We start from the raw sequence: 26,950 nt of genomic DNA on the forward strand, positions 1-26,950 counted from the left end.
ACTTGGGTGCATTCAATTACAACTACCTAAAAATGGAGGGAAATGAAAGTATTTAGGAAAAACAAAACAGATTTGCTAACTGCCTTATAGCTTTTTAACAGAGTAACGATTTACTTCAAATCAAGTACTTGGAAGAAGGAGAAGGGCAAAAGAGCTGACTTCAATATTGTTCATAACAGGGAACCAAAAGCACAAGGAAAAAAAGTGGGTGTGGGACTGGATTAAGACCATTGCTTACAAGTATTAACATAAAGGTAATGAATAGAAAAAAGGAAAAACCTAAGCTTTCCTTTCTCAAAGTTAACAGTATTCCAGAGCAAGAGTGTGAGCGATAAAGAAAAGAAAAAGGAAGAAAAAGGAAGGGAAAGGGAGGAAGAGATATATGTCTGATTATCTTAAAAACAGAAGGAAAAAAACAGTCAGTGAAAGTATAAGCCATAAACAAAACCAAACCTGAGTGGGGAGAGGTAGGGGGGACCAGGTTCAAGCTAAACTTGTGGGAAAAAACCTCTCGTGAAGATCTGAAGATTTCAAATGTCCTTTTAAAGATTTGATTGTGGAACCTGTAAAAATCCCTCTATTATTTAAAAATGGAATAGAATACAGTTATTAATAAGTTTCCTCCAATGAACTTGATATACACACTGATACAATATATATTAAATGTTTATAATAAATTTGTTAATATATACTTAATAAATAACATAAAAATGATATAAGTTGTTATTCATCAATATACCTATACTTACAAACTAATTTGAATTACTTTAGAACACAGGAAACTGACTGCATATTCCTATGAAATCAATCTATTCTTTGTACAAAATGAATAGAAAAAGGAAACAAAAATCTTATACTATTTTTAGTGATTATTGGTGGTCCTGGTGGTATTCAGATTCTATGATTGCTATATGCATACAGTGAGATAAATAAAATGAGTGATTGTTCTAGTGCTGTTGAGATGTAATATTTTTAATGTAGTTGAAAAAAGACAGATTAAAATGAATGAGTCTAGACAATAAAATTTTGAATATGAACCGAAATTCTCAGTATGAACCAACATGTTTTTTTCTTCGAACAAAAAAGAAATTTTAACTGGTTTCCTTGAAAAGGACTAGAATCATTGGTGTTCCTCACATCCAGAATGTGGTTTCTACATGTATTGCCTAATAAAGAAATCAGCACATATGATAGCAATGGCTGACTCTTGATCTAGGCTAGGAAAGGTCCAAGGGGAGCCTATAAGTAAGCAAACCAGAAAGCAAAGACTAGTGGCAGAGAAACACTCAGAAACTTAATCTCTCACAAATTGGCCAATTTTAAGCTTAATTAGGAAAATAACTAATGGACTGAAACATAACAAACATATTTAAATCAATGAATTCACCTCGGGAAAATGTTAGGAATCAATTCATTTTGAAAACTTAAACTACAGAGAAAGAAGTATTTATCTTGCTTTTCCTATATAATCCATACCTTAAAGTATTCAAGTTGTTGGCAGAAGAATTTAACAGAAGTAATCCAATGAAGAAACAAAAACAAATTGATAGAATTAGCATATCACCATTCTGCAATCTTTAATCAATAATTTGGACAATGATTATCACAAATCACAGAAAGAGATGTGGGAGTGAGAGTAGTATACAACACCACCTCTGAAAGTCTTGCCAAACAAAGTGAAACCAAACTAAACATAGAACCTGAATTGCCAGGGCAGTCATGATAGCTTTTTCCAGGCTTAGTGAAAATGACTTTTCATAATTTTAAGTGATCAAATTTGAAATCCAATTAAGCTATGAAGTCTAAGTCATCTAGTTCTATTTAGTCCTGTACTATAACCTGATGTAAAAAATTACAAAAATCTTTATCTGAGGTTTATTGTCCTTAGAAAGGATAATGCATAGTTTTTATTCCATCTTTCTAATTAGTAATTTAAGCATATGTTCAGCATTTAACTCTAAATGTTTGCCTTTTCCCCAAGCTCGAAGACAGCTGTCCAAGATTTGAATGCCAAAAAACATTTAAATATCAACATCTGTTGAATTATGTTAATTTAGTGTAATATAATTGGGCATGAGTTAGAATTGATCAGAAGTATATGAAATAAAAAAGGTAAATTCCCATCAATATCTTGGTATACAAACAAAAATCACCAAGGAATGATGAGAAATATTTACTTCTGAGAGAAAAGGCAAAAGAAAACTATTGATTATAAAGAAATTGATTCTTTTAAAAACACAGTTCTAACTCTACAGGATATTATCTTGCTATTTTAAAGTTATTTTTGAATTGACTTCATAATTGAAAGGAAATAAAGTTGGCAAAAATGAGTAATAATTAAATGTTTAAAAGTGGAATATTTTATGCATTATTAAGTAAAACATTCTAATTGCACTTACAGATGCATTAAATTTTTAGATTGCAGGATAATTTCTGTTATGAGTTAGTAAATATTCAGGAATTGATGTGATTTCAGCTCTACAGACATAAAATTGCATTTTAAAACTGAAATTATTTTCAATGTAGCAGATGAAGTTAGTAAGTTTATTCTGGGGGTAATTTGTAAGATACAAAGTACCAAAGAGCATCTGTTGTTTATTGTTTTGCTGATTTAAATATTAAATTTTACAGTGATTCTCTTATTAATAAATTAGGACTGCTTGTTTGTTTTGGGAAAAATTCTGGCACATACACACATTGGATTAACAGATCCCCAAATGGACCTGTAATGAAGTTACATCGCAGGCTGCAGTAGTGATACAAGCTGTTCTGATATGGCCCTGCAGGTGTCCCTTAATCATTTCCTAGGGGAACCATCTCTGGGAGTTAAAGGTTAGCTCTGTGTCCATGCCCATTTAATCACAGGACCAATTTGGAGAGTGCCAACTGTGAAACAGACACCTGTCCTTAAGGAAATAGACTTCAGACCACAAATTCGTCTCGGCTAAGGGTCACTGGAACAGCTTTCACATGCTAAATATTTTCTATCATTAGCGACCACAGCCAAATTCAACTGCAGTCCTGGAGGTGAAAGGCTGTGCATATTTCTAGTCATTTGAAAATACCTAGTTCACCTGCAAGAAAAAAGAGGGGATATAAATAAAAAGGGTTTCACTAAGAAACAGATGATTTTTAAAGATTTAATTCACCATATATAGGATGTATTACAAATTTCTAAATGGTAAATTCTTTTTTTTCAAAAAAAATATGGATTCCTCATTTCTCAACTAAAAAGCAACCTCTTAAAATTATATTGGCTGCTAACTAATTTTATTTAGTATAATCACAACTTAAACTAACCCTTTATAATCATTAATTTAAAACCTTGCCAAGGAAGGTTAGAATTTCAGAATGCCATGAGGACAGGAGGCATGAGAACTGGCAATTTGAAGACAATGTGGTTTTATAAAATACAATAATTTGCTCATACTATATAAAAGGGATTAATTAAAACCTTTAAAAACCATTTTAGGTTGTATATGTGGCATGTTTCCAATTATTCTACCTTAAGTATCTCTATACCTAGAAGTTATTCAAATGTTCTTTTTAATTAGAATACATATATAATTAAATGTGTTCCAATTAAACAAATATGGAATGCATACATTCTAATTAAAGGGAATGTGAATATTTTCTATTAGCTCATTCATGCATACACAGGAATGAATCAAAATAACTTAAAAAGATGCTTTTCCATCTGAAGGGCTAAGTAAACTTTAAAACAATGAAATCTAATGTCAACTTTAAGTTTGGAAAAAAAATTATAAAATATTAGAAAACGTAAAGTTAGTATTTAAAAGCAGTTTCAATTCACTATTTTGGATACACAAATTATAAAATGTAATGTGATATAAATTACTTTAAAAATGTGATTTTGACTTAGCATAGTTTTAGTATGACATAGGAGTGTTTTAAAATTCTAAATTTACTAGAATAGGATAGGTAATCTTATCTTAAATAATTAAATAAAGCATCATTTACTTTTGTTGATATATTCAATTTTGTTGACACATTTCTGTGAGAAGCACTATTAAACAAATATAGTCCATGTCATTATGCAGTACTCTAATGAACAGTTACCCTCTCCCAATTTATTAACAGCTGCTCAAAAATGTAGTAATTAATAGTTTCATTTATTTTTGGCAAACCTGCAAAATGACAAATAGTTTTCTATCTGTTGCAAATTAGGTCTTCTTTCCAAGCAACAAATGACAGAATGGGGAAGGCAGCAAACAGAATCATTGAACATCTTTGGATCTTTACAAGATCAAATAGAGAGCAGCTGTAATTCTGTTACATCTGCAACACAATACAGTAACCTGTATCATCAAATAGAAGTGAATGTGCTATATTAATGCAAACAGGAGTTTTTTTTTTTTTTTAATGAAAGAATGTGTGTGTGTACCTACGTGTACATGAGACTGCATGCATGTGAATGTGACAGGATTTGCTTTATTTCTCAGGTTAAATCTTTTGTCATTTTTTTTTTCATTTTAGAAGACTTTTTAAACTACTAATGAGGAAAATGACAGTTAAAAAATGCTTATTTCTTCTTTCTCACTATCAATAGATAATATGAGAAATGAACACAGTATCCAAGCATGATCAAATCATTTGACACTAAGTAGTCAAAATACTTACTTTTTCATGCTTTTAGGAACTAAGTAAAAAATGAATTAACCAATGCATTTCTAAAAGATACTATAAACATTAAGTAGAACTTAGTATTATTAGTAATAAAAATGTTTTCATTTGAGGCTGGGGTTGTAGTGGTAGAGCACTTGCCTAGCATGAGTGAGGCACTGGGTTTGATCCCCAGCACCACATAAAACTAAACAAACAAAATAAAAGATGTTATGTTCATCTACAACTAAAAATATTTTAAAAAATGTGTTCACTTGATTTCAAATTATATGTCAGACTACAAGATGATTTTGCCTGGGTGCTTCATAAAGAAATTCATTTAAGTAAAGACGCTGGGTAAATCCCTACCCCGAAAGAAGCCATATAGAGAAGAAAAATACTTGACATGATCTAAATAATTAAGTAAGGCTGCCAAAAACTATCCAGTTTGTTGCATGGATGCTTTCAGCAATGAAGACTATCCATAAGTATAAAAATGTGTTAAAAGAGTAACATCATTTCAAGAATGACACATGACTTAGTATCAACCATCACTTGAATGGGTTGAACTGATTTTTAATTTGGGAAGGTTATATTGAAGTTTCTGGTGCTAACCAAAGGTGTATTGACATGAGAAATAACATGAAATTATTTAATTGTGGCTCTAAATAAGGGGATGGACAAGGGATATTTCTATTTTGAGAAGGCACACACACAAAAATCAAATGCCAAGACACAAAAAGGAAAGAAAAAGACTGGAATAATCCAGGTCTCCCCACTTTCTCACTTGTAGCTCTCAAAAAACAATTACCCTTTGTGCTGGGAACACAGCAACCTGAGATAGGGAAGGACTGGCTGGAATCATCTGGACTGTTCTAATCCCCTCAATAAACAGAATGTCCTTTAAAGCTTTAGTCTAGTATGTCATGTCACTCCTGAGGTATATAACCTGGGGTGCGCTACTTTTCAGAATCCCTCAGCTGTGATGCAAGTGTGGCATGTGCAGTAAAGACGCCATCCATTCCAGGCAGCTTTTCTGAGCCCTGGGGGAACAACTTGAAATGGATCCTAGGCTTCTTTTGTCTCTTGCTGTCTATCCGTAAGTAATAAATCTGCTCTATCTAACTTGTTGCTGTGAGCATGTTCTGTCTCACTGGACACAGACAAATTGGTAACCAGTACAAAGTGAATCTGCTTCACAAATCAAGCCTGAAATTTCAGTGAAAGGCATAGTTTGAAAAAATAAATCTAGATGTCACTAGTATTTCTCTCTAAAAAACAGGTGCCTTGTCCCAAGGTTTAGTTGTGTGGGTGTCTTTTCACTTTGGCTGATTGACTGCATATGATAATCACTCAAACGTCATGGCTGTTTATTAATAAGTTTGGAAGTGACAGGTATTAGGTAAGTAGTTTTTCAAATAACAATAAATATGCTTTTACATATTTATGTATTGAAAGAATATTGTTTTTCTGTCTTTTTATTTTTATTTTCAGAGGTTTTAAGGTATGTAAAAATGACTACATGGCATGAATAAATGGTGACACTCATTAAATATTAGAAGAGAGATAAAATATAATAAAACTAAGGTAAAACTTCATAGTAAGAAAATGGAGAACACTGAACAAATGGAATAATGACTGGAAAATAAAACCACACAGAAAAGCCAGGTGCAGTGGTGCATGCCTATAGTCCCAGCTACTCAGGAGGCTGAGTCAGGAAGATCGTTTAGGGGTTTAGGGCCAGCTTTGGCAACATAGTGAGACTCCATCTCAAAACACAATCAAATGAAAAGCATCTCCCTCAAAAAAAATCCATAGAGGTTTTATCATTCTAATCATACAGAAGTGTTAGATGTGAATAATCAACAAGGTATAAGTAAGAGAAAAGAACATAAGAGAGAAAATACATAACTCCAAACGTTGTAATAAGAAAAATCCTGGGAAAACACATCAAATGAATAATAAGGATAATGTTAGAGGAAAATTTTTCATATCACTCACTATCCGATACCTCACTTCATGATCAGGGGTTCCCATAAGGAAATAAAAATGAAGCAATGAACTAAAAGAAAATTATAATATTGATATCACTTGAATCAATTAGATTAAATTATATTCATACCAAGAGTCAGTGTATTTTCCAAAAGTGGGATTATAGAATTCATTATAACATGTATGAAGAATGAGAATGTTAATTTTGTTTACAATAAGCATAAGAGATAATACAGTGCATAATTACTCTCTTTAATAACTACTGGAATGTGATAGAATGGAATATTATGACCAGTACTACTGGTGGAAATGGAAGCTGGGCAGGGCACATGTGAAGCATAAAACAAGTCAGAAAGTCCAAAGGAACTCCACCTTTTTAAGAAGAGGCAGAATACTTTGAAGAACATGAGTCCATTATTGAAAAAGTAAGACTTCCTGACAGAACTGACTGAAATTATGACAATGAATTGTGTTTAAAAGACATCTAAAGGTCTCCTCTTCCATACTGTTAAACACAGAACAATCTGAGTTGGAAGAGACACAATTCCCTCATTAACTTAAGGAGCTTAGAGGAATGTTAAAGTGGATGTGGCAAAAAAAAAAAAAAAAAAAAAGGTGGGGGTGGGAGGAGAATAAACTGGATACCCAGAAAACTAGCACCAAAATGTATTATGGTTAGTTGCATTGGTAAATATGTCACTAAAACCCTTCTTCAGAGATCTTGGAAATTCCCCTGAGGAGCTAAGAGTGAGATGTACCACACTCCAAAGGACAAAGCCATAATCACACCCTTTATTCAGAGTTTTTGTGAGGAATGCCCACTTTAAGAGCACGCTACAGTCATATGATTCAGAATCTCAGCTTTGAGTCACTAACAGCAGACCACCTGTGCACTTATCTTTTCTTACTTGCTTGGCATATTTTGGAAGTAAATGATCCTACAATTTATTGATTTAATGCATTACAGTTCTCTTGTCTAACCTTTATGTTTTTCCATAAGCTGAAGGAAGTGTAGTCACTCATCCACAAGGGTTAAGAAAAGTCAAGATAATATGAAAAATACTAAGAAAGGAATATAGAACAATGCATATAAATAAGGTAAAGAATTTTCATCTTATATTTAATAAAATGTATGACAAAAATAAAATGAGTCTTTCCTCATGTTTATTTTACCATTTCAAATTACGCTCTGCCTAACACAACTGATGGCTTTAGAGAAAAAAGATATACTGTATCCATTAATCAAGACAAAGATGATATATGAGTGGCATGTTAAAAAAAATAAAGGATCAGAAATAAAAGTATAAGAATTTTAAAATGGATTTCCCAAAAGTCCATCTATCTGTCCATATACATATATATATATATATATATATATATATATATATATATATATGTATATATAATAATTTATATATATAAAGTTTTAAAGATTAGGTTATTTATGGTTGTCCCAACACCTAAATAACAACAAAGAGAAAGTGGCAACTACTGAAAATCAAACGATATTGTAGTACTAAATTCAAAATCTCAAGGCAAAATGATTTCCAAAACAGTATTCAATTCCCAGATAAATCAGTCAATGTGAAACATTGATTAACATTAATAAGAACATTTTTAGACATGCATGATCCTGTAAATTTAATCACCCTTGTTTTCTTTCTCAGAAAGCAGAAAAAAGATAATGCTGTAGATCCAGGGAAGAGGAATCCCACATAGAAGAGAAATGAAGGAAACCCCTAGGACGATAGTGAAGAAAAATAAGCAGAACATTAAATGTGCAGCACGTTCAGAGGACAAATAGCCCAGAACAGACTCGAACACTAAGGGCTCCAAATGGGCTGGCACCAAGAGAAAGAACTGGGAGGAGTTACACTTTGGGGAAGATGTAGGGGTTAGGGGCAGGTGAAAATGAAAAACAATGATTTCCAAAACACCTGAAAGTTATATATCTATGAATATTTACATGCATAAACATGTTAATGAAAACATTTTTATTCGGTCTGGCAGAAAAAGGTAAAAAATTCAGGGATAAGCATGTGAAGAGAACACACAAAAAGGAGTAATATTAAATTAAAAACTTCAAGAAATGTTAATGTAAATATGCCCTACTAGATGAAAGAGGTCAACAGCAGAAATAGCTAAAAGAATTGAAAGTGGTTGGAGAATGAATTGAGAATGGGGTTTGGGCTGTATATATTTTATTGTGTCTTATAGAATAATTTAATATTATAAACTATGTTCAAAAATAATATGAAAGAAGAATACAATTTAACAAGTGCTTACAAACATGAAAATAGCAATAATAATGTCATAGTCATAACAACAGCTAATATTTGTGCTCTTACAGGTATTATACTCATTTAGTATCTTTTAAAATGCTTTCAAGTATGAATTCATTTTCTCCTTACAACAGTGTTATAAGGTAGGCACTACTATTTCTCTTTTACAGATAAAAAACACAGAGAAAGGGGGTGAAGTATTTTGCTTAGCAACATCCATCTAGTAAGTAGTGAAACTGGAATTAGAGGCCATGTATTCCAGTTCCAGAGGCCACTCCTTGACCGGTTTGCTCTACTCTAACTTAGACTCAATTTTTGCTTCATTCTATACATATTTCATACAAAAATGTTTATTGTGTATAGTGTCGTGCACTGTTTTTGATATTGTGGATACATGAGTGGATAAAATAAACACTGAACTATTACAAAGTTTAAAGAGTGGGTAATAGAAACAGAAGAAAAATGAAGCAGGGACAGAGGACAGAAGTTGATGGTATTGGTAGAGAGTGGGGAGTCTTACTTTGAGCTGATATTTGAAAAAAAATTGTGAAAAAGCCATATGAATTGTTACGGATAAAATGTGCTAAACAGAAGGAACAGCAAACGATAAGACCCTGAGACGTAAGCTGGGGTTGTTGTGCTGGAGGTGGAGTAAAGACGCCAATGGGAATTAGAGTAAGACATACTTCATGTCTGTATAAATTAGTCAAAATATACTCTACTGTTATGTATAACTAAAAAGAACAGATTAAAGCCCCCCCCCCCAAAAAAAAAAAAAAAGAGGCCAATGTGGCAAGAGCACGCGAGTAAGAGTTAAAGTGGAAGGAGAGGAGGTCAGAGAAACAAAGGACAGGCCCAGGTCACATAGGGCTCTACAGGCCAAGATAAGACTTTTAACTTGTACTTGGAATGAAATGGAAAAACATTAAAAAACTGGTTTTTTTTTTGTTTTTTTTTTAGCACTTTTGACAGCTTCACCGTCAACCTAGTAGGTGATATAAAATGTACATATTTAAAGTATACAGTTTGGTAAGTTTTGACACACACACACACACACACACACACACAATCATCACCATAATCAAGAAAATGAAGACACTTATCATGTACCAAGTTTCTTCATGCCCCTTTGCAATCCTTTCCTCTTGTACCTCCTGGCACCTGTCCCATTCCCAGACAACCGATCAGTTTTCTGTCACTAGATATTAGTTTATATTTCCTAGAATTTTATATAAAGGTGTTATGTGTATTGATTCTTCATTACTTTTTAGTCATGAGTTACATGACTTACATGTATACAGCACACATTGTTTATCTGTGTAACTTATAGACATTTAGGAGATACATGCTTTGTTTTTCTTTTTCAGTTACTATCATGAATAAGGCTATCATGTGATAAAGTCACCTTAGAATAGATGATACTAAATATTTAAGGAAACTTCCAAACTGTTTTCCAGAGTGATTGAACATTTTTATACTCCCCCAAACAGTCCCATTCTTCTACATCCTGTATAATCCTTTTTCATGTTAACCATTCTAATACTTAAGAATGGTATTTCGTTGTGGTTTTGTTTTTCATTTTCCTAATGGGTAACAATGTCTAATATCTTTTCATGTGCATATGTGCCATCCATATATTTTCTTGGTGAGGTTCTATTCAAACTTCTGCTTATCACTGGATTGGGTTGAATTCTTACTGAAATTTCAGTGTTCTTTATATATTCTTGATACAAGTCTTATTGGACATATGGTTTGAAAATATTTTCTTCCCAGTCTGTGGCTTATCTTTTTATTCATTCTCTTAACATTATTTTTAGAAGAACACGAGTTTTTAATTTTGATAAATTACAATATTTGAATTGTTCTTTCCTGGACTGTATTTTGAGGTTCTAAGAAATATTTTTCTAACCCAAGGTATGATAATTTATTTATCTGTTTATGGTGCTAAGCTCTGGCATGTGCTAGGCAAGGTCTCTATCACTGACCTACATACCCCAGCCTTTGATGGTTACTTTTATTTGTCATATTGACCCTGTGGCTAACTGGGAGTTGTAGCTCACTGTTGCTGCCCAGCATCATGAAAAACTATACCATAATCAATTGCCTGGGTGGTAAAGATCAAAATTTCAAATTCAAAGTATAGTTTATGAGTTATGTTTATTGATTTCTGTTTGTTGAACCATCCTACTTTGCATCCCTGGAATGAACCTCACTTAATCATGGTGCACTACCTTTTGAAATATGCTTTTTTGTATGAGATTTTTCAGTATTTTATTGAGAATTTTTGTGTCAATGTTCATCAGGAATATTGGTCTGAAGTTTTCTTTCCTTAATGTGTCTTTGTCTGGTTTTGGTATCAGGATGATACTAGCTTCACAGAATGAGTTTGGAAGGGTTCCTTCCTTTTCTATTTCATGGAATCATTTGAGGAGTATTAATATAAGCTCTTCTTTGAAAGTCTTATAGAACTCAGCTGAGAATGCATCTGGTCCTGGCTTCTGGATGGCATCTTCAATTTCACTGGTTGAAATTGATCTGTTTAAATTTTCTATGTCCCCTTGATTCAATTTGGGTAGGTCACACGTCTCTAGAAATTTGTTGATACCTTCAAGATTTTCTATTTTATTGGAGTATAGACTTTTAAGGTAGCTTCTTATTTTCATATGTATTTTAGTGGTGCCCATGGTGATTTTTGCTTGTTCAGCATGAATTTTAGTAATTTAGGGATTTCACTCTTTTTCTTTGTTAGCATAGTTAAGGTTATCAATTTTGTTTATTTTTTTGAAAAACCAATGTTTTGTTTCCTCAACTTTTTAATTGTTTTCATTTGTTTATTTGTTATAATTTCATTTCTAATTTTCATTATTTCCTGTCTTCTACTGCTTTTGGTGCTGGCTTGTTCTTCTTTGTCTAGGGCTTTCAGATGTATAGTTAGGTTATTTATTTGGTGATTTCTTGTTCTTCTAGTGAGTGAGCTCAAGGCAATGAACTTTCCTTTTAGAACTGCCTTCATGGTGTCCCAGAGATTTTGATACATTGTTTCATTATCCTCATACCTCTAAGTACTTTGTTTTTATTTCATCCCTGATTTCTTTCATTATCCATTGGTCATTATTTAGTATTGTATTATTTAGAATATATTATTTAGTCTCCAGATTTTATAGCTTCTATTTTTTATTTTATCATTAATTTTTACTTTCATTCCATTATGAGCTGATAGAATGCAAAGTATTATCTCTATTTTTTGTATTTGCTAAGAATTGCTTTGTGGATTAAGATGTGGTCTATTTTAGAGAATGTTCTATGTGCTGCTGAAAAGAAAGCATATTTATTTATTGATGGATAAAATATTCTACATATGTCTAAGGTCTAAATTATTAATTGTATTTTTTAGTTCTATGGCTTCTTTATTTAGTTTTTGATTTGAAGATCTATTGATTGGTGAGAGATGTGTTGATGTCACCCAGTATAATGTTCTGATCTATTTGAGTCTTGAGATTGTGAAGGGTTTGTTTTAATGTATACAGATGTTCCATTGTTTGGGGCATAAATTAAATATTTAAGATTGTTATGTCTTGTTGATGTACAGGTCCCTTAAGCAGTATGAAATGGCCTTCTTTGTCCCTTCTGATTAATTTTGACTTGAAGTGCACTTTATCAGATATAAAGATATAAACCCCTGCTTGTTTGTGAGATCCATGTGAATGGTAAGGAAGTTTTTTTCCCATCCTTTTACCTTCAGTCTGTGGATGTCTTTGCCTACAAGATAAGTCTCTTGGAGATAGCATATTGTTGAATCTTGTTTTTTAATATAGTCTGCCAGTCTATGTCATTTGATTGATTAGTTTGGGCCATTGACATTCAATGTTATTATTGTGAAATTATTCTCATTCTCTGTCATTTTGAATTATTTCTGATTTTTAATGTGAAATAGCTTCTTTTTAAATTGACTATACTTCTAGTGTAGTTTCTCCTGTTGCTGGATTTCATTTTTATTTTTCAATTCTTCTTCATGAAATATCTTGTTGAGAATGTTTTGTGGTGTAGGCTTTTTGGCTGTGAATTCTTTTAACTTTTGTTTACCATGGAAGATTTTCATTTCATCATCAAATCTAAAACTTATTTTTGCAGGGTATGGTATTCTTGGCTGGCATCCGTTTTCTTTGTGAGTTTTGGATATGGTCTGGGTTGAAAAAAATCAGCTGAAATCCGAATTGGTTTCTCTCTAAATGTTACTTGAAGGTTTTTTCCCCTCTGGCAGCCTTTAGAATTTTATCCTCATTCTGTATGTTAGGCATCTTCATAACAATGTGCCTTAGTGTGGGTCTGTTGTTTTGGGGTCCTGTAAGCTTCCTGTATATGATATTCTATTTCATTTTTAAGATATCAGACATTTTTAGACATTATTTCATTGAAAAGATTAAGCATTCCTTTGGTTTGTTTTTCTGAGCCTTCATCTATTCCAATAAATCTTAAGTTTGGTCTTTTCATGTGATTCTATATTTCTTGGAAGTTCTGTTCCATAATGCTTTCACACCATCATAAAGTTGAAAAATCATAAGTGAAACAATGCTTAAATTGAAGATATGGTCTGAAGTGTGCAAACTGGAGGACTAGAAAGGTTGAGGGAGTAACTCTGTCCCAGTGTGAAGGCCTGATCTGCAGGGGACTAAGGGTGTAAATCCTTGTTTGAGTTCAAAGGCCCAACGCCAGGAGTACTGATGTCTGAAAGAAGAAGAAATGGATGTCCTACCTTAAGAAAACAGAACAAACTTTCTTCCTCTGACCTTTTGTTCTATTTGGGCCTTCAATGGATTGGATGATGCTCCCTCCTGCTGGAGTGGTAGAACTTTACTCAGTCTCCTAATTCAAATGCTAACATCTTACAGACAAATAGAGAAATAATTTTTTTAGCAGCTACCTGGGCATTCCTCAGTCCAGTCAAGTTAACACATAAAATTAAATATCAGATTGTGTGAGTTAGGATGAAAATATTTGATTTTTCCAAATGGTTATTCAGTTGTCTCAGTACTATTTGTTAAAAAGACCATGAAACTGTTCTCCACTGAATTGTACCTTAGCGAAGACCAGTTGTCTGTGTAAATATGTATGGGTATGTTTCTTGACCTCTGTTCTGTTATAATCATCCTTTCTAAAGAAATCTTCATATAACCATCAATCTTTATAATAACTCTTTTAATCAAGTACTGTTGCCATTTCAACTTTGTTTTGCTTTTCCAAAAATGTTTTAGCTATTCTAAGTCCTTTGTATTTTCATATGAAATTTAGAATTAACTTCCATTTCTATAAAACATCCCTCTGGGATTTTGCATAGACATTTGTGGGGGGACTGATCTTAAGAATATTGAGTCTCCTGAACCAGGAACAAGGTTTCTCTCTCTATTACATAGGTCTTAAGACCTAAACAAATATCTGTTTCTTAATCATGTGTTATTTTTCTTGCTTCATATTGTTAATATCTCCCTATATCTCTTTTAATTAATGTATTATGCTAATTTTGATTTTTTGACTTACTTGTTTTACCATTTCTGCTTCCATTGGAATATGTAATCCAATAGATTTTCCTTTGAGAAGGATGTTCTCCTTAATTGTCTTATTAACTTGTCCCATGTGTTCACTTTGTCTGGTAATATTAGTTCCTCTGTTGGGTTTGGTATGGGGAAAGACCAATCATCTGTGTCAGCCCCAAGCAGTTCAGCAAATGGCCTGTGAACCTTAGAGAAGCCTTTGACTTTTGAACCAGTTATCAGAGCCTACTCCATGAAATAACTCTTGATCAGAAAAATATACTCTCCCTCTCCACACTCCCAAAGAGAAATAGAAATGCAAGTCTCCTGCCCTAAGATTTGGAGGGGCCAGAGTGTTTCATTAAGCTTTCCATGGTATCAAGACACAGCCCTGTGGCTACCTTGAAAGTTAATTTTTGAAAACATTTGGACCAGATGCCAGAGCCTTTCTGGATTAGGTAGGTATCAACTGTCCCAAAGAAAGCATACAACTCCAGAAGTTCCCCTTATATTTTAATCTCCCTCAGGTAGGCTGGATTATCTCCTACTACCTTACATATACAAGTTCAAAATAACCTCCATAATATCAAGGACTTCTTACTCTTTTATTTTTCTCTTTCTAAATTTTTCCTGGGTTGATCTTGGGGGAGGATGGCAGTAATCTTGCAGTTCAGTATATTGATTGGAACAGTAATTGTGACCAAATTTCCTTTCTTTTTTTCTTCCTTTCCTCCTGTCCCCTTTTCCTTCCTTCCTGTGGTACTGGGAACTTGAAAACTAAGCAAGCACTCTACTAATGAGCTACATCCCTGGACCATTTTTTCAAATAGGGTCTTGCTAACTTTCGCAAGATGGCCCTGAATTTGGGATCCTCTTACTTCAGTCTCCTGAATAGTGAGGATTATAGGTATGTATGACTTGGGACCAAATTTCTACTATGGTTACTTAAGGTAGTAAAATTTCCTCCAATTATCAACTAATAGTAATCCATGAGTTTCAATATTACCACGATTTGAATTGTGGACACACGAGTACTTAGAAATGTATTGTTTTTTTAAACTAAACCTTAAAAAGATGTATATTTTTGTTACTAATTTCTAAATTAATTACATTCAGTTCAGGAACTATGACCTTAATGATACATATTCATTAAAATTTGTTGATGCTAGGTATATGGCCAGCTAACTGGTTAATTTTGTAAGCATATCATATCTTTGAGAAAATGTGTTTTTTTAATAATAGTTTGGGTGCTGAGTTTTATAAAATTGCATTAATTTAAGCTTGGTAATTTTGTGTTTATAAACCTTCTGATGACTTAAGTCATTAATAATATGAGGATATATGAAGTAGGATCACCATGGTAGGTGTTAGTGAGAATCTGAATGTACTGTTATTAATATCTGATTTAGGCATTTTGAGGCTACTTTATTTAGTGTATACCATAAAATTATTAACTTTTCTGGTACTTTGTATGTTTTATCACTAAATAATGACCTTTTAAAGCGTGCTAAGGATTTTCCTCTTAAGTCAGTTTATCTGATATGAAAGTTTTCTTTACAGAGTATCTGGTATATCCTATTCTACCATTTAGTTTACCACTTTTACTTGTCATTATACATCAGTTCTGTTTTCAACTGAAAAGTTTAATCCATAAATTTTATTGTGATCGCTGATACATGAATTTAATTCCATTGATTACTTTTATGCTTTCTGTGTTTCATTTTCTCAATGCCTTTTTTCTTTTTTTAAGATAGATTTTTTTTGGGGGGAAGGACAATATTTTAATTCCAATTTATTCCCTTAATTGGTTTATAACTTATATACTTCATTTCTATTAATGTAGTAATTATTTTTGGTAGGTTACCAATGAAAATTTACCATTATCTTACTATCACTGTTTTATCTGACCAATGAGGTAAATGTCATGAATAATACTTTAGAATGGAGTTTTAACTATAATCACCAACATTGTTAACTTAGCATGATATTAATGTCTATGATTTTATACTGCCTTCTTCAAAGTCCTACCAATTATACATTAGTATGATTATTATTCATCTTCTTTTAGTTTTTTAATTAACACAACAATTGTACATATTTATGGAGTATGATTATCATTTTATATAAACACTGGTTGTTTAAATGCTTGTTTAAAGTTATTTATTTTGAATGTTTATCAAGAATTTATTACCAAACCATGCGTTGGAAGTTTACATGCAGGTGTGAGGCCAGGACAGGGGACTCGGCTTCTTCATTTATTTATTTTTTTAAACTTTTTGGTTTTTTTAATTTCTTACATACATGACAATAGTGGAATGCATTACAATCATAATTATCCATTCATAACACCATTTTTCGTAACTCTGTATATAAAGTATGTTCACACAAAATTATGCCATTATACATGAGCTCTTATTATTATTATTATTTGCATTACAATTCTTAATACACCTTTATACCACAATTTATCATATCTCTGATTGTATATAAGGTATGTTGACACCAAATCCACATCTTCATACATGTATTTTGTATAATGATGAGGGTCTCCTTTATTTATTTTTATCAATTCATTGATTTAGTATTCATACTCCCATCTCTTTTTTTTACTATTTATTGTTCAAAACATTACATAGTTTTTGACATATCATATTTCATACATTTGATTCAAGTGGGTTATGAACTCCCATTTTTATCCCGTATATAGATTGCAGTATCACATTGGTTACACATCCACGTTTTTACATATTGCCATACTAGTGTCTGTTGTATTCTGCTGCCTTTCCTATCCTCTACTATCTCCCCTTCCCTCCCCTCCCCTCCCCTCTTCTCTCTCTACTCCATCTACGTAATTCATTTCTCTCCCTTGTTTTTTTTTCCCTTTCCCATCACTTCCTCTTATATGTAATTTTGTATAACAATGAGGGTCTCCTTCCATTTCCATGCAATTTCCCTTCTCTCTCCCTTTCCCTCCCACCTCTCGTCCCTGTTTAATGTTAATCTTCTTCTCATGTTCCTCCTCCCTGCTCTGTTCTTAGTTGCTCTCCTTATATCAAAGAAGACATTTGGCATTTGTTTTTTAGGGATTGGCTAGCTTCACTTAGTATAATCTGCTCTAATGCCATCCATTTCCCTGCAAATGCCATGATTTTGTCATTTTTTAGTGCAGAGTAATACTCCATTATGTATAAATGCCACATTTTTTTTTATCCATTCATCTATTGAAGGGCATCTAGGTTGGTTCCACAGTCTAGCTATTGTGAATTGTGCTGCTATGAACATCGGTGTAGCAGTATCCCTATAGTACGCTCTTTTAAGGTCTTTAGGGAATAGTCCGAGTCATACTCCCATCTCAAAATTTCCTTAGAAGATCACTTTTTTTTTTGAAATACAGCCTTAAAAATTCTAACAAAATTTCATTGGTAGTAAAGTTTCTCAGTTTTTAAAAATATTAAAATGACTTTATTTCATCTTCACACCTGAAAGGTTTTCTGAAAGATAAGTTTTCCAGGTACATTGTGCTAGACTGACAGTGAAACTTTTTCTTTTTTTTTTTTTTTAATCTGTATCTGAAGATGATTCCACTATCTCCTGGTCTTCTTATTGCTATCATTTCTTTATAGATAATTTGTCCTTATTCTCTGAAATTTTAAAAGATCTTCCCTTTCTTTTTGCTATACTAGAGTACACTATTTTCTGTGGATTTATTGTACTTGGTTTTCACTGTGATTTTTTTTTTTTTATTATATCTGTATTTTTGGATTTACAGTATTGTTTTGGAAATTCTTGGTCAACCTCTCTTCAAATATCAGTTTTCTTCAGTTCTTCTGTTCTTTGAATCAAGGAATCTGATTAAATTTATCTTAACTACTCTGATTTTTCATCTCCTTGAATTTTATACTATATTCTGGCTTATTTCTCCTGATATATATTCTGTTTCACTAATTATGTCTTCATCAGTCATACTTCTCACTTCTAACAATATTATTTTTTCACTTGTGACTGGTTAATTTTAAGAGTAATTTGGTGCTCCCCCTTTTATTCCTATAAACACTTTATCCATAGTGATCAATAAATTGTATCTTAAAATTTTAGGTTCTGATATTTTTAGGGGCAAATTCATTAGTTTATGTTGATTCTCACTGTTGGTGAATTATCTGATTTTATGTTAGGGAAGTTTTAAGTGTCTAAATGAGGTATGTATGCTGTGTAGTACTTGCATTTGCTCCTACAGACAACTATTGGCTTCTTAGTAGAGAATAGCTGTACAACAGGGTACATTAACGCTTTAAACAATATAAATAAAATGTTATCTTTGTATTCTTTACTAGTGGTCCTGAAATAGATTCTGATAAACAATACATAAAATATGTAAGCCAACTTTTGAGAACCAAAGGCAAGCTAAACCACTACTTACCACATTCATATTAGGAGGGAGGGAGGGAGAGAGGGAGGGAGGGAGGGAGGGAGGGAGAGGGAGGGAGGGAGGGAGAGAGAGAGAGAGAGAGAGAGAGAGAGAGAGAGAGAGAGAGAGAGAGAAAAGGCTCATGATTCAGTGATGAGAATTAAAAGTGATTTTAAATGACTTACCTGCTAGCTGTTTTCACAGAACAATTTTTCTTGTGTCCTCTTTCAGCTCGGTTATCTCTCAGAAGCTGATGCTATACAAAGTGTTAAGACAAAGTTGTAGAAACAAAAACATTTTCATTATATTATTTTGCAAAGAGAAAAATATCCTTTTTTATTCAAAGAGGCAATAATTTGCTCATTTCTATCACTTTATTTCTACTGGTTTCTCTTAAAGACAATTACCTTTGCTAGAGATGCCAGATTCACTGTAGCAAAAAAGTGAGAGCAGCAATCTAGTTATTTCCTTGACAGCTAAACTGCTCTCACAGTTGGTTAACACACAGCCTGGAGGTGGAAGTCTAGGACTCAGTTCTGTTCCTGGTTCTCTGGAGTAGCCTTGGCTAAAGTAATGTAATCTTTCTTGTCAACGGCCTCTACAATTGCATTCAGCTGAGAAGTTTTGGGGGTTATTTCCCCTAAGTTGATATGAAAGAGCTAATATTATTTTCTTGATACCTATTGGCATACCATGGTAAGTAAACATATTCAAACCATTCTTGTTTAAATAAATTATTGGGTTAGAAATATGTAAAATATATTATATAGAAAAACTATATTTGATTGCCTCTTCAAAAAGCCTTACCATTCACTTCCCTTCACACTTACTTTACCCTAACCGGGGGAAAAAAATAAAAAAGATAGTACTCTCTACAATTTGTTAACTCAAATTGTAGCATATATTATTTATGCAGACACATGATTATAGAGAAGTCTGAGCTAAAAAAATTTTACAACATATTAGACTTCATTTAACATACATGAAGTCTTAAAAAGTAATAATGTGAGATAGATCTGGATTCTAATCCTAGCTGCCCCAGTAGCTAATAAGTCATTACTTTTAATAGCAATTTTACCACTTACAAGATGTATAACCATAGGCAAAGTGCTTAACCTTTCAAAGTCCTAGTTTCCAAATGGAAAATAGAGATAAACATAACATCTACCTTAAGGCTGTTGTGATTATTAAATAAGATAAACCATGTAAAATGCTAAGTGCTATGAGACCAGAACATAAAAAATGCTGAGAGTATGACTTAAATGCAACAATTATGATGACTATGACTATAATTAATAAGCCTGGTTTTTAGTGGGTATTGATTGAACAGTATCAGTAACTTTCACTGAAGAACACTGCGTTGAACTGTTCAATAAATCATTTGGAATTATCAGTTTATTTTGCCATTTTTAAGATACAACAGACTTTAATTACTTCACCAAGAATATGGTTCGTTCTTTCTTTCAGGAATGTCCTGACTAAATAAATGTGCCCTAAATTTCTCTAAAATATCTACTTCTTTCCACTCCTGCTGCCATCATTTTCTCACCTGTAACAGCCTCCCAAATGTAACCTTGCTCTCACCTAATCCATTCTTCACACTGCCGCCAATGCAAACACTTTACAAGTAATTAATCTGACTTTATTACTCTCTTCACATAAAACTCAAAAGCTTCCATTATCCCTCATAATTCGGTTATATCTCTAAACTTTTCTGCCTATACCTGACCTATCCTCTTTATTTCTCTCTCTCTCTTCCCCTTTCTCTCTCCCCCTTTCTCTCTCTCTCTCTTTCTTTCTTTCTCTCACTCTCTCTCTAAACCCAAGGGTGCTTAACCACTGAGCCACATCCTCAGCCTTTCTTTTTAAAAAACTTTTATTTAGAAACAGGATCTCACTAAATTTCTTAGGGCCTCACTAAGTTGTTGAGGCTGGCTTTGAACTTGTGATCCTCTGGCTTTACCCTCCCTCCTGAGCTGCTGGGATTATAGCTGGGACATTTACCATGCGCTTGCTCATCTTGCTCATCTCTGGTCCTTTGCCTCAGTTATTCAATTTGCCTGTATCTCCATGGTTTGGCACTATATCTAGAACATCTTTAGTGCTCAATAAATATTTGTTGAATGAATGCATGAATGAAAGAGGTAATGAAGTAGGGAATGAGATTGAGTATTTGATATGTAGCTGAAGCCATACCTCATTATTACTATGTATAGAAACAGCAACCATTTATCTTAAGTCCATTAATCTGAAAGTGTTTCAATTTAGAAACACTTCGTACCATGAATACTTAAATTGTTTCTGAAAATATAATTGATTAATTACTTTGGCATTTCTAAGTCTAGTGCCTTTAAAATATATATAGATATATATACAAACCAACATTTGTGACACAGATAGTTAGAAGTTGATGAAATCTCTACTTCTGTTTTAAGTTAATGGTAATTTATTAACTCTTTTGATTTTTAGATAAAAACTATTTGAACACTTTCTCCAAGGTTTGTGCTACAACAATTCACAGAACTGAAAATCCCATATACAATGTTCTAGAATAAAATTAAATAATTAAGTTTTGAAAAGTGCAATCCAAATAAACATTTCAATATACCTCAGAAGACCAACATGTCTTCTAAGAATGTGTTTTCATTCTAAAAATTTTGATAGACTTTTATTTAAAAAGAGACAAATATTGGAATTACTTCATGTAATATGTCTACCTAAAAAAGTCATCACAGAATTATCTCACCTTATGAATAAAATTATCAATCTGGGTGTATCTTTGCATCTTTAAAATGAATTTTTGATAAAAATACAGACTCAGATCTCTGAGTTATGAATTTCTCATGTTAATACATGAATGCAGATCTTTTAAAGGGCAATCATGGAAAAATTAATCTAGGGTGCTACCAGAATAGAGAACATGTTTGTATTTGAAAGATTCCCAAAATGGTGCTAAAAAAATGAAATCAGGCATGAATTCACAATAAAAGAAACAAGAATCCTTGATCCTTGCTCTAAGAAGCAAGAATAGCTCATCAGATTTTGACAAATTTTTCATTATTCTTATAGGTAAGTTTTATGTTTCCTTGGACTCCTATCAGTGTCACAAGTGAGGTCATTTTCAGGGTTCTGACTCAATAATGTCACCTCTGATTAAAAACAGAACTTCTGAATATGGTGCGAAGTGCTTCTTACCTTCCAACTTTCAGATTGCTGGACTTAGGCCAAACGGAGATACAATTCCCTTATTAGTGACCTGCAGGCGTATATTAAAAAAATGACTCATATAAGAATTACATTAAAATCCATAAACGCAAACCTAGGCACACAATTTAAAAAAATTATTGAATTAAATCAGGAAAAGTATTCTTTGTGGGTAATGGTTTTTATTGTTACAGAATAGGAATTAAAAATTTCTGTGGCTATTCATGATATTTGTACAAAATCATTAAAAGTCTCAAATCCCTGATGCAAGAGAAAGAAGCAAATGCTGGAATTCTTATTCCACAGCATTCCTGTCTTTGCTGCCAGATATGGACAAGGCATTCAAGCTCAGGAGCATCTCTATTGGCAGCCTTCCTTCCTCAAAAATCTGCAAAATAATTTCAAGTCTCTTCACAATTGGCCTTTCATTGTCCTCAACATTAAAAGAACTAAATAATATCTAACCTATAATCTATGACTCATTAAGGTACTTGCAAACTCAGTCAAAATGTCAAACCATAAGATGTTCAATGAGGCAAAGCCTTAGAATTTAAAGACACACAGACAATACACGCATGTGTATGCACTTGTGCTTCATATGGTGCCCTCTTCCTCTGTCCTTCCCCTCCTCAACCAAATTGTCATTTCTCTTTTGTAGTCTTTATAGTGCCCTCTCTATGGTTTTCACAAACATTTACTAACATGCTATAATTGCTACTTTCTTGCCCACACTATACCACATTAGGGGAAAAGATATGCTGTTTTCCATCAACATACTCTTTTTTTTTTTGTAAAATTATCAAAGTTAGGTCTTGGAATAATATCTTTTTGTAAAATTAGAGAGTATCTGATACATAGTGACAGGTGAGTTATTTATTAAATGAAGGTATGATCACTCTGTAGAATGTAAATGGAAATGAGATTAAACACTAAAGCAAGCAGAGGAAAGCAGTGAGAGGTGACTTTTAAGGGAAATGGGGTTAATATAATCATTACTCTGTGTTGACAAGTTTTTATATGAAAAGTTAAAGATGATCATGAATGATAAAGATGATATTCATCTCAAAGCTGGTATATGAAAAGTAAAAAGTGATAATGAGTGATAAAGTTAATATTCATTCAACAATACATTGAAGAACTTCATAATTCTTCATGGTTTGTACTTCATCCCTTGAACTTATGTTTGGCAATATTTTACTGTGCTACAGAATTTAGGTCTAATTGAAGTAAAAAATTATTATCCCCCAAAATGTAAAACAGGGTGTATTTCTCTACATATACACATATACGTGCAGTTGATATCCACCACTCCTAGATTCCATATTTGTGAATTTGTCTACTTATTAAAATTTATTTGTAACAGCAAAATCAATACCTTTGCAGCCATTTGTAGACCTGCATAAAGTTGTAAAAACTTTGAGCTGTTGGAAATTCATGTTTCTAGCTATCACTTTGTCTTCTTGTTTCAATTCTCATAGTATAAACAAGAGATTTTTTATGATCTGTTTCTTGAACTTTTGTGTTTTTTTTTTTTTTTTTTTGAAGATATCCTCATTTTAAATGGCTATTAAGTGTGGTGCTGAAGTTCTGTTTAGAACACTAAAATGGGCCTTACAAAGAAAAGCTATGTGCACTACATAAGTCTTGCATTAGGCATGTGTCATAGTGTAGCTGGCCATGAGTTCAATTTCAATGAATCAATAATCTACATAATAAATCAGGTATCCTGAAGCAGAAATACACGTAAAACAAGGTTATGTATTGACTAGTTGATGAAGATCTTGTAGCCACAGGCTTGAAGGAACCTAAGAGCATTGTTCTAGGATTCAAAAATGTTGTATTTTGAGTCTATATATACTAATTAATAACCTATGTAGTCAAGATAAAAATGTGAAACATGCTAACATTCAAGCAGGCCTGATTTAACACTTATTCAAATGGATTAGAAAACAGAAATGTTAAGAAAGAATCAGTCATTTTTCTTCCTTATAAATTATTAACTATTAGCTGTTATTTTTGTTTTGGCACTAGAGATTAACCCAGTGCCTCACATGTGCTAGGCAGTTGCTCTTACCAATGAGCTACTGTCCCAGTCCTGGCTATTAATTGATTTTTATCTGCAGAATAAAGTATGGTAGGAAGCCAAAGTTTAGATTACAAAGTAATCTAGAACATAAATTTATACTACCATATCAGCATTTCTCAAGATCTAAGAGGCAGAAAATGAGCTTAAAGAAATTATATTTTGGGATAAAATATATCCTGATGCAACTTAATATCGGTACTAGAAGGAGAAACTTATTGTAAGCATTGCATGTAGAGGGATACCCCCATGAAAGCAGGAAGTCTACTTTTATATTATGAATAATAAGACAAACACATAAGAGATGTAATTGTGGTTTCCAAATTAATAGGAATAGTAGTAAATATTCTACATTAATGTGAGAAGTATCTCTAAAGGGGAAAATAACTTATAGCAAAAGGCAAATAACAAGATTATTACAACTGACTTTGAATTTATAAGATATTGTTCTTCTAATAGTCTCATGTGTGTTAGGAAATAGAGCTTATATTATAATTAACTATGTGGTACCTCTTATGAATCACAGGCATGATGATTATTATATTCAAGTTTGAACCTGTTACACCATTTAAGACATCAAACATTACCAATAGAATAATGTTTTTGAAACTATCAAGCACGATACTTTACCAATCTCCCATCCTATCCTTCAGAAAAAACAACCTCATTTGTTTTCTATCATTCCCAGGTATTTAAAAAATGTGTTTTCTTATGGATTGACCAATGAAAAAATAGTTTTCATGATTATGATGAAAAAACGTCTTATAAGGACTCCAACCCACAAATGTAAATGCTTTAAAACTCATCACAAATTTAAGTCCTAAATTAGCTTAGCATGCTTTAGAGAGAGAAATAATACATTCAAGAGACAAAAAAAGTAGACTTATTTTCTCTACAAAGACAACTGAAATGAATGTCAAGTTCTTGCTAAGTCAACTAATCATTGCAGTGTCACATACACCAATAAGAGATAAAAAGAAATTCATCTGCAGATATAATGTAAACTTGTAAGAAATTATTGGCACCTTCTAAACTTCAATAAAAATATTCTCTTGCTGGCTGATCTTAAGTTCAATACAAATTAAATTTTTAAGCATGTATACTGTCTGGACACCTTGATTTTGTGAAAACCATTTAAGTAGCGAAGTTGTATAAGTTAGTGAATTCCAGGGCCTTTCCATGGAGGTCATCTGTGTGACTCAGGAAGGTGGCAGTAAGGGAAAACGGATGCTTACTGAGGATTGCCCATTTGGTCAGTGTATTAAGCCCTGGCACAATTAACTCCTTTTAAAATAAGCTAGGAATTTATATCCTTTCTCATGAAGCTGAATCTACAACCCTGAAAGGAGATAGATAAATATTTGAAAGAGACTAACTTCCTTTTGGATTAGAACATTCCTTACCTGGCCATGCTCTGTCCTAGCCCCAGGGCTAAACCAATGGCTGCAGAGGAAAGAGAAGAGGAGTTAGCTGGGCCTAACTGAAGGATCATGATCTCACATGATCAACCTGCAGGTGCTTCAAGAAATTTATTCACTGCCAGCAATGGAGCCTTAAATATGCTTTATTTTAATGGATATTTCATGTAATTCTAGACTTACACCAATTTTGACAGAAACGTAAGAGTGCTCATAACCCAGTAATTTTCAATTTAATAAGCAAACTGAGTTAGAATTACATTTCCATTTAATTACGTTAACATAAACTGCTGGAACTGTATTCATTTTATGAATCAATTCTGGTTATAAAATCTATAAATGCTATCATTTACCACAACTTAATTATAACATCATTACAACAAATCGTGACCTTTTGATTGTAAGAATTATATAAAAAAGTTAAAAACACAAGAATATTATATTCTGTAGTTCTGCCCCCAGGGACTACACAAAAAAACCCTTGATGGGAATTATGGCCCATCAGCTGAAAGCACCTCAGACTCACTTCTTTCAGTTACAATTAGAACTCTGGCAGAGAACAAGTTTAACAATTTAAAAACACAGAAGTTAAAGCACAGTTGAAGTCTTCCTTTCTCCCATGGCCCAGGGTAACCCATTTGCATCAGTTGCCTCTGGGACTCTCAATATCCGGCTGTACACTTTCAATGGGAATTGTTATTAGTTATGTGCCCAGTTCTATGGCAGTATTCTACAAAAAAACTAATTTTAAACATCAAGGACTAGGAAATTGAGAGATATTTTGGCATGTTAACCACTTAAAAACCTATTACCATAGGCAAGGATACTAGTATTACTATTGATGCTATTTATTATTTCAAGAACAGAAATACCAAGTATCTTTTTTTGTTAAGTGCTCTTTAGACACATGTTGTTGTATATTATTTCCCATCCTCATAAAAATCTTACAAGGTTGTTCTCACGTTCCAGATACAGAGTTGAGGGTCTGGAGGTTGTGCTACTTGCTCAAGGTATGCTTTCATCTACCAATTTTCAGAAGGGCAAGGGGCTTACAATGCAAGGGTATCTTTCCTAGTACTCTATATTCTCTATCATCTGTGGTACTAAAACTGAGAACAAACAGCCTCTACAATAATAGGATTTGTCTATGCTCTTAAAGTAACATTCTCAAGCTCATAGAAAGTGATGTTCCTTGGCAGGGCAGATTCTACCACTGACATGGGAATTGACAATTACTGGTATCAGTAAATGATGTCTGGGTTTATTATTAATTGGAAACAAATTAATCAATGTGTAAGATATTTCCCTTCTGGTGGAGAGTGTACACATCTTTTGCTTTGAAGAAAAAATATTTGAAACTCAATTCATATCTTAGTTAAAAAAATACAACTAAAAAGATTAAAATAGCAGTCACT

General features: G+C 32.7%; 1 protein-coding gene across 2 annotated transcripts in view; it reads right to left on the reverse strand.

Moving 5' to 3' along the window:
* Positions 1-26,950, reverse strand: part of Gpatch2 (G-patch domain containing 2) — a 185,760-nt gene that overhangs the window by 27,289 nt on the left and 131,521 nt on the right. For both annotated transcript variants that reach the window (XM_046438410.2, XM_058577056.1), the window contains exons 7-8: positions 25,521-25,560; positions 19,016-19,086 (exon numbers count right to left, since the gene is read on the reverse strand). In XM_046438410.2, coding sequence (XP_046294366.1) covers positions 19,016-19,086; positions 25,521-25,560 — 111 coding nt within the window. The remainder of the gene's footprint in view (positions 1-19,015; positions 19,087-25,520; positions 25,561-26,950) is intronic.

Source organism: Marmota monax, unplaced genomic scaffold (assembly GCF_021218885.2).
Source record: "Marmota monax isolate L192 unplaced genomic scaffold, Marmota_monax_Labrador192_F-V1.1 WCK01_AAM20220418_F8-fsc00118, whole genome shotgun sequence".
In the NCBI taxonomy this organism is placed as follows: domain Eukaryota; kingdom Metazoa; phylum Chordata; class Mammalia; order Rodentia; family Sciuridae; genus Marmota; species Marmota monax.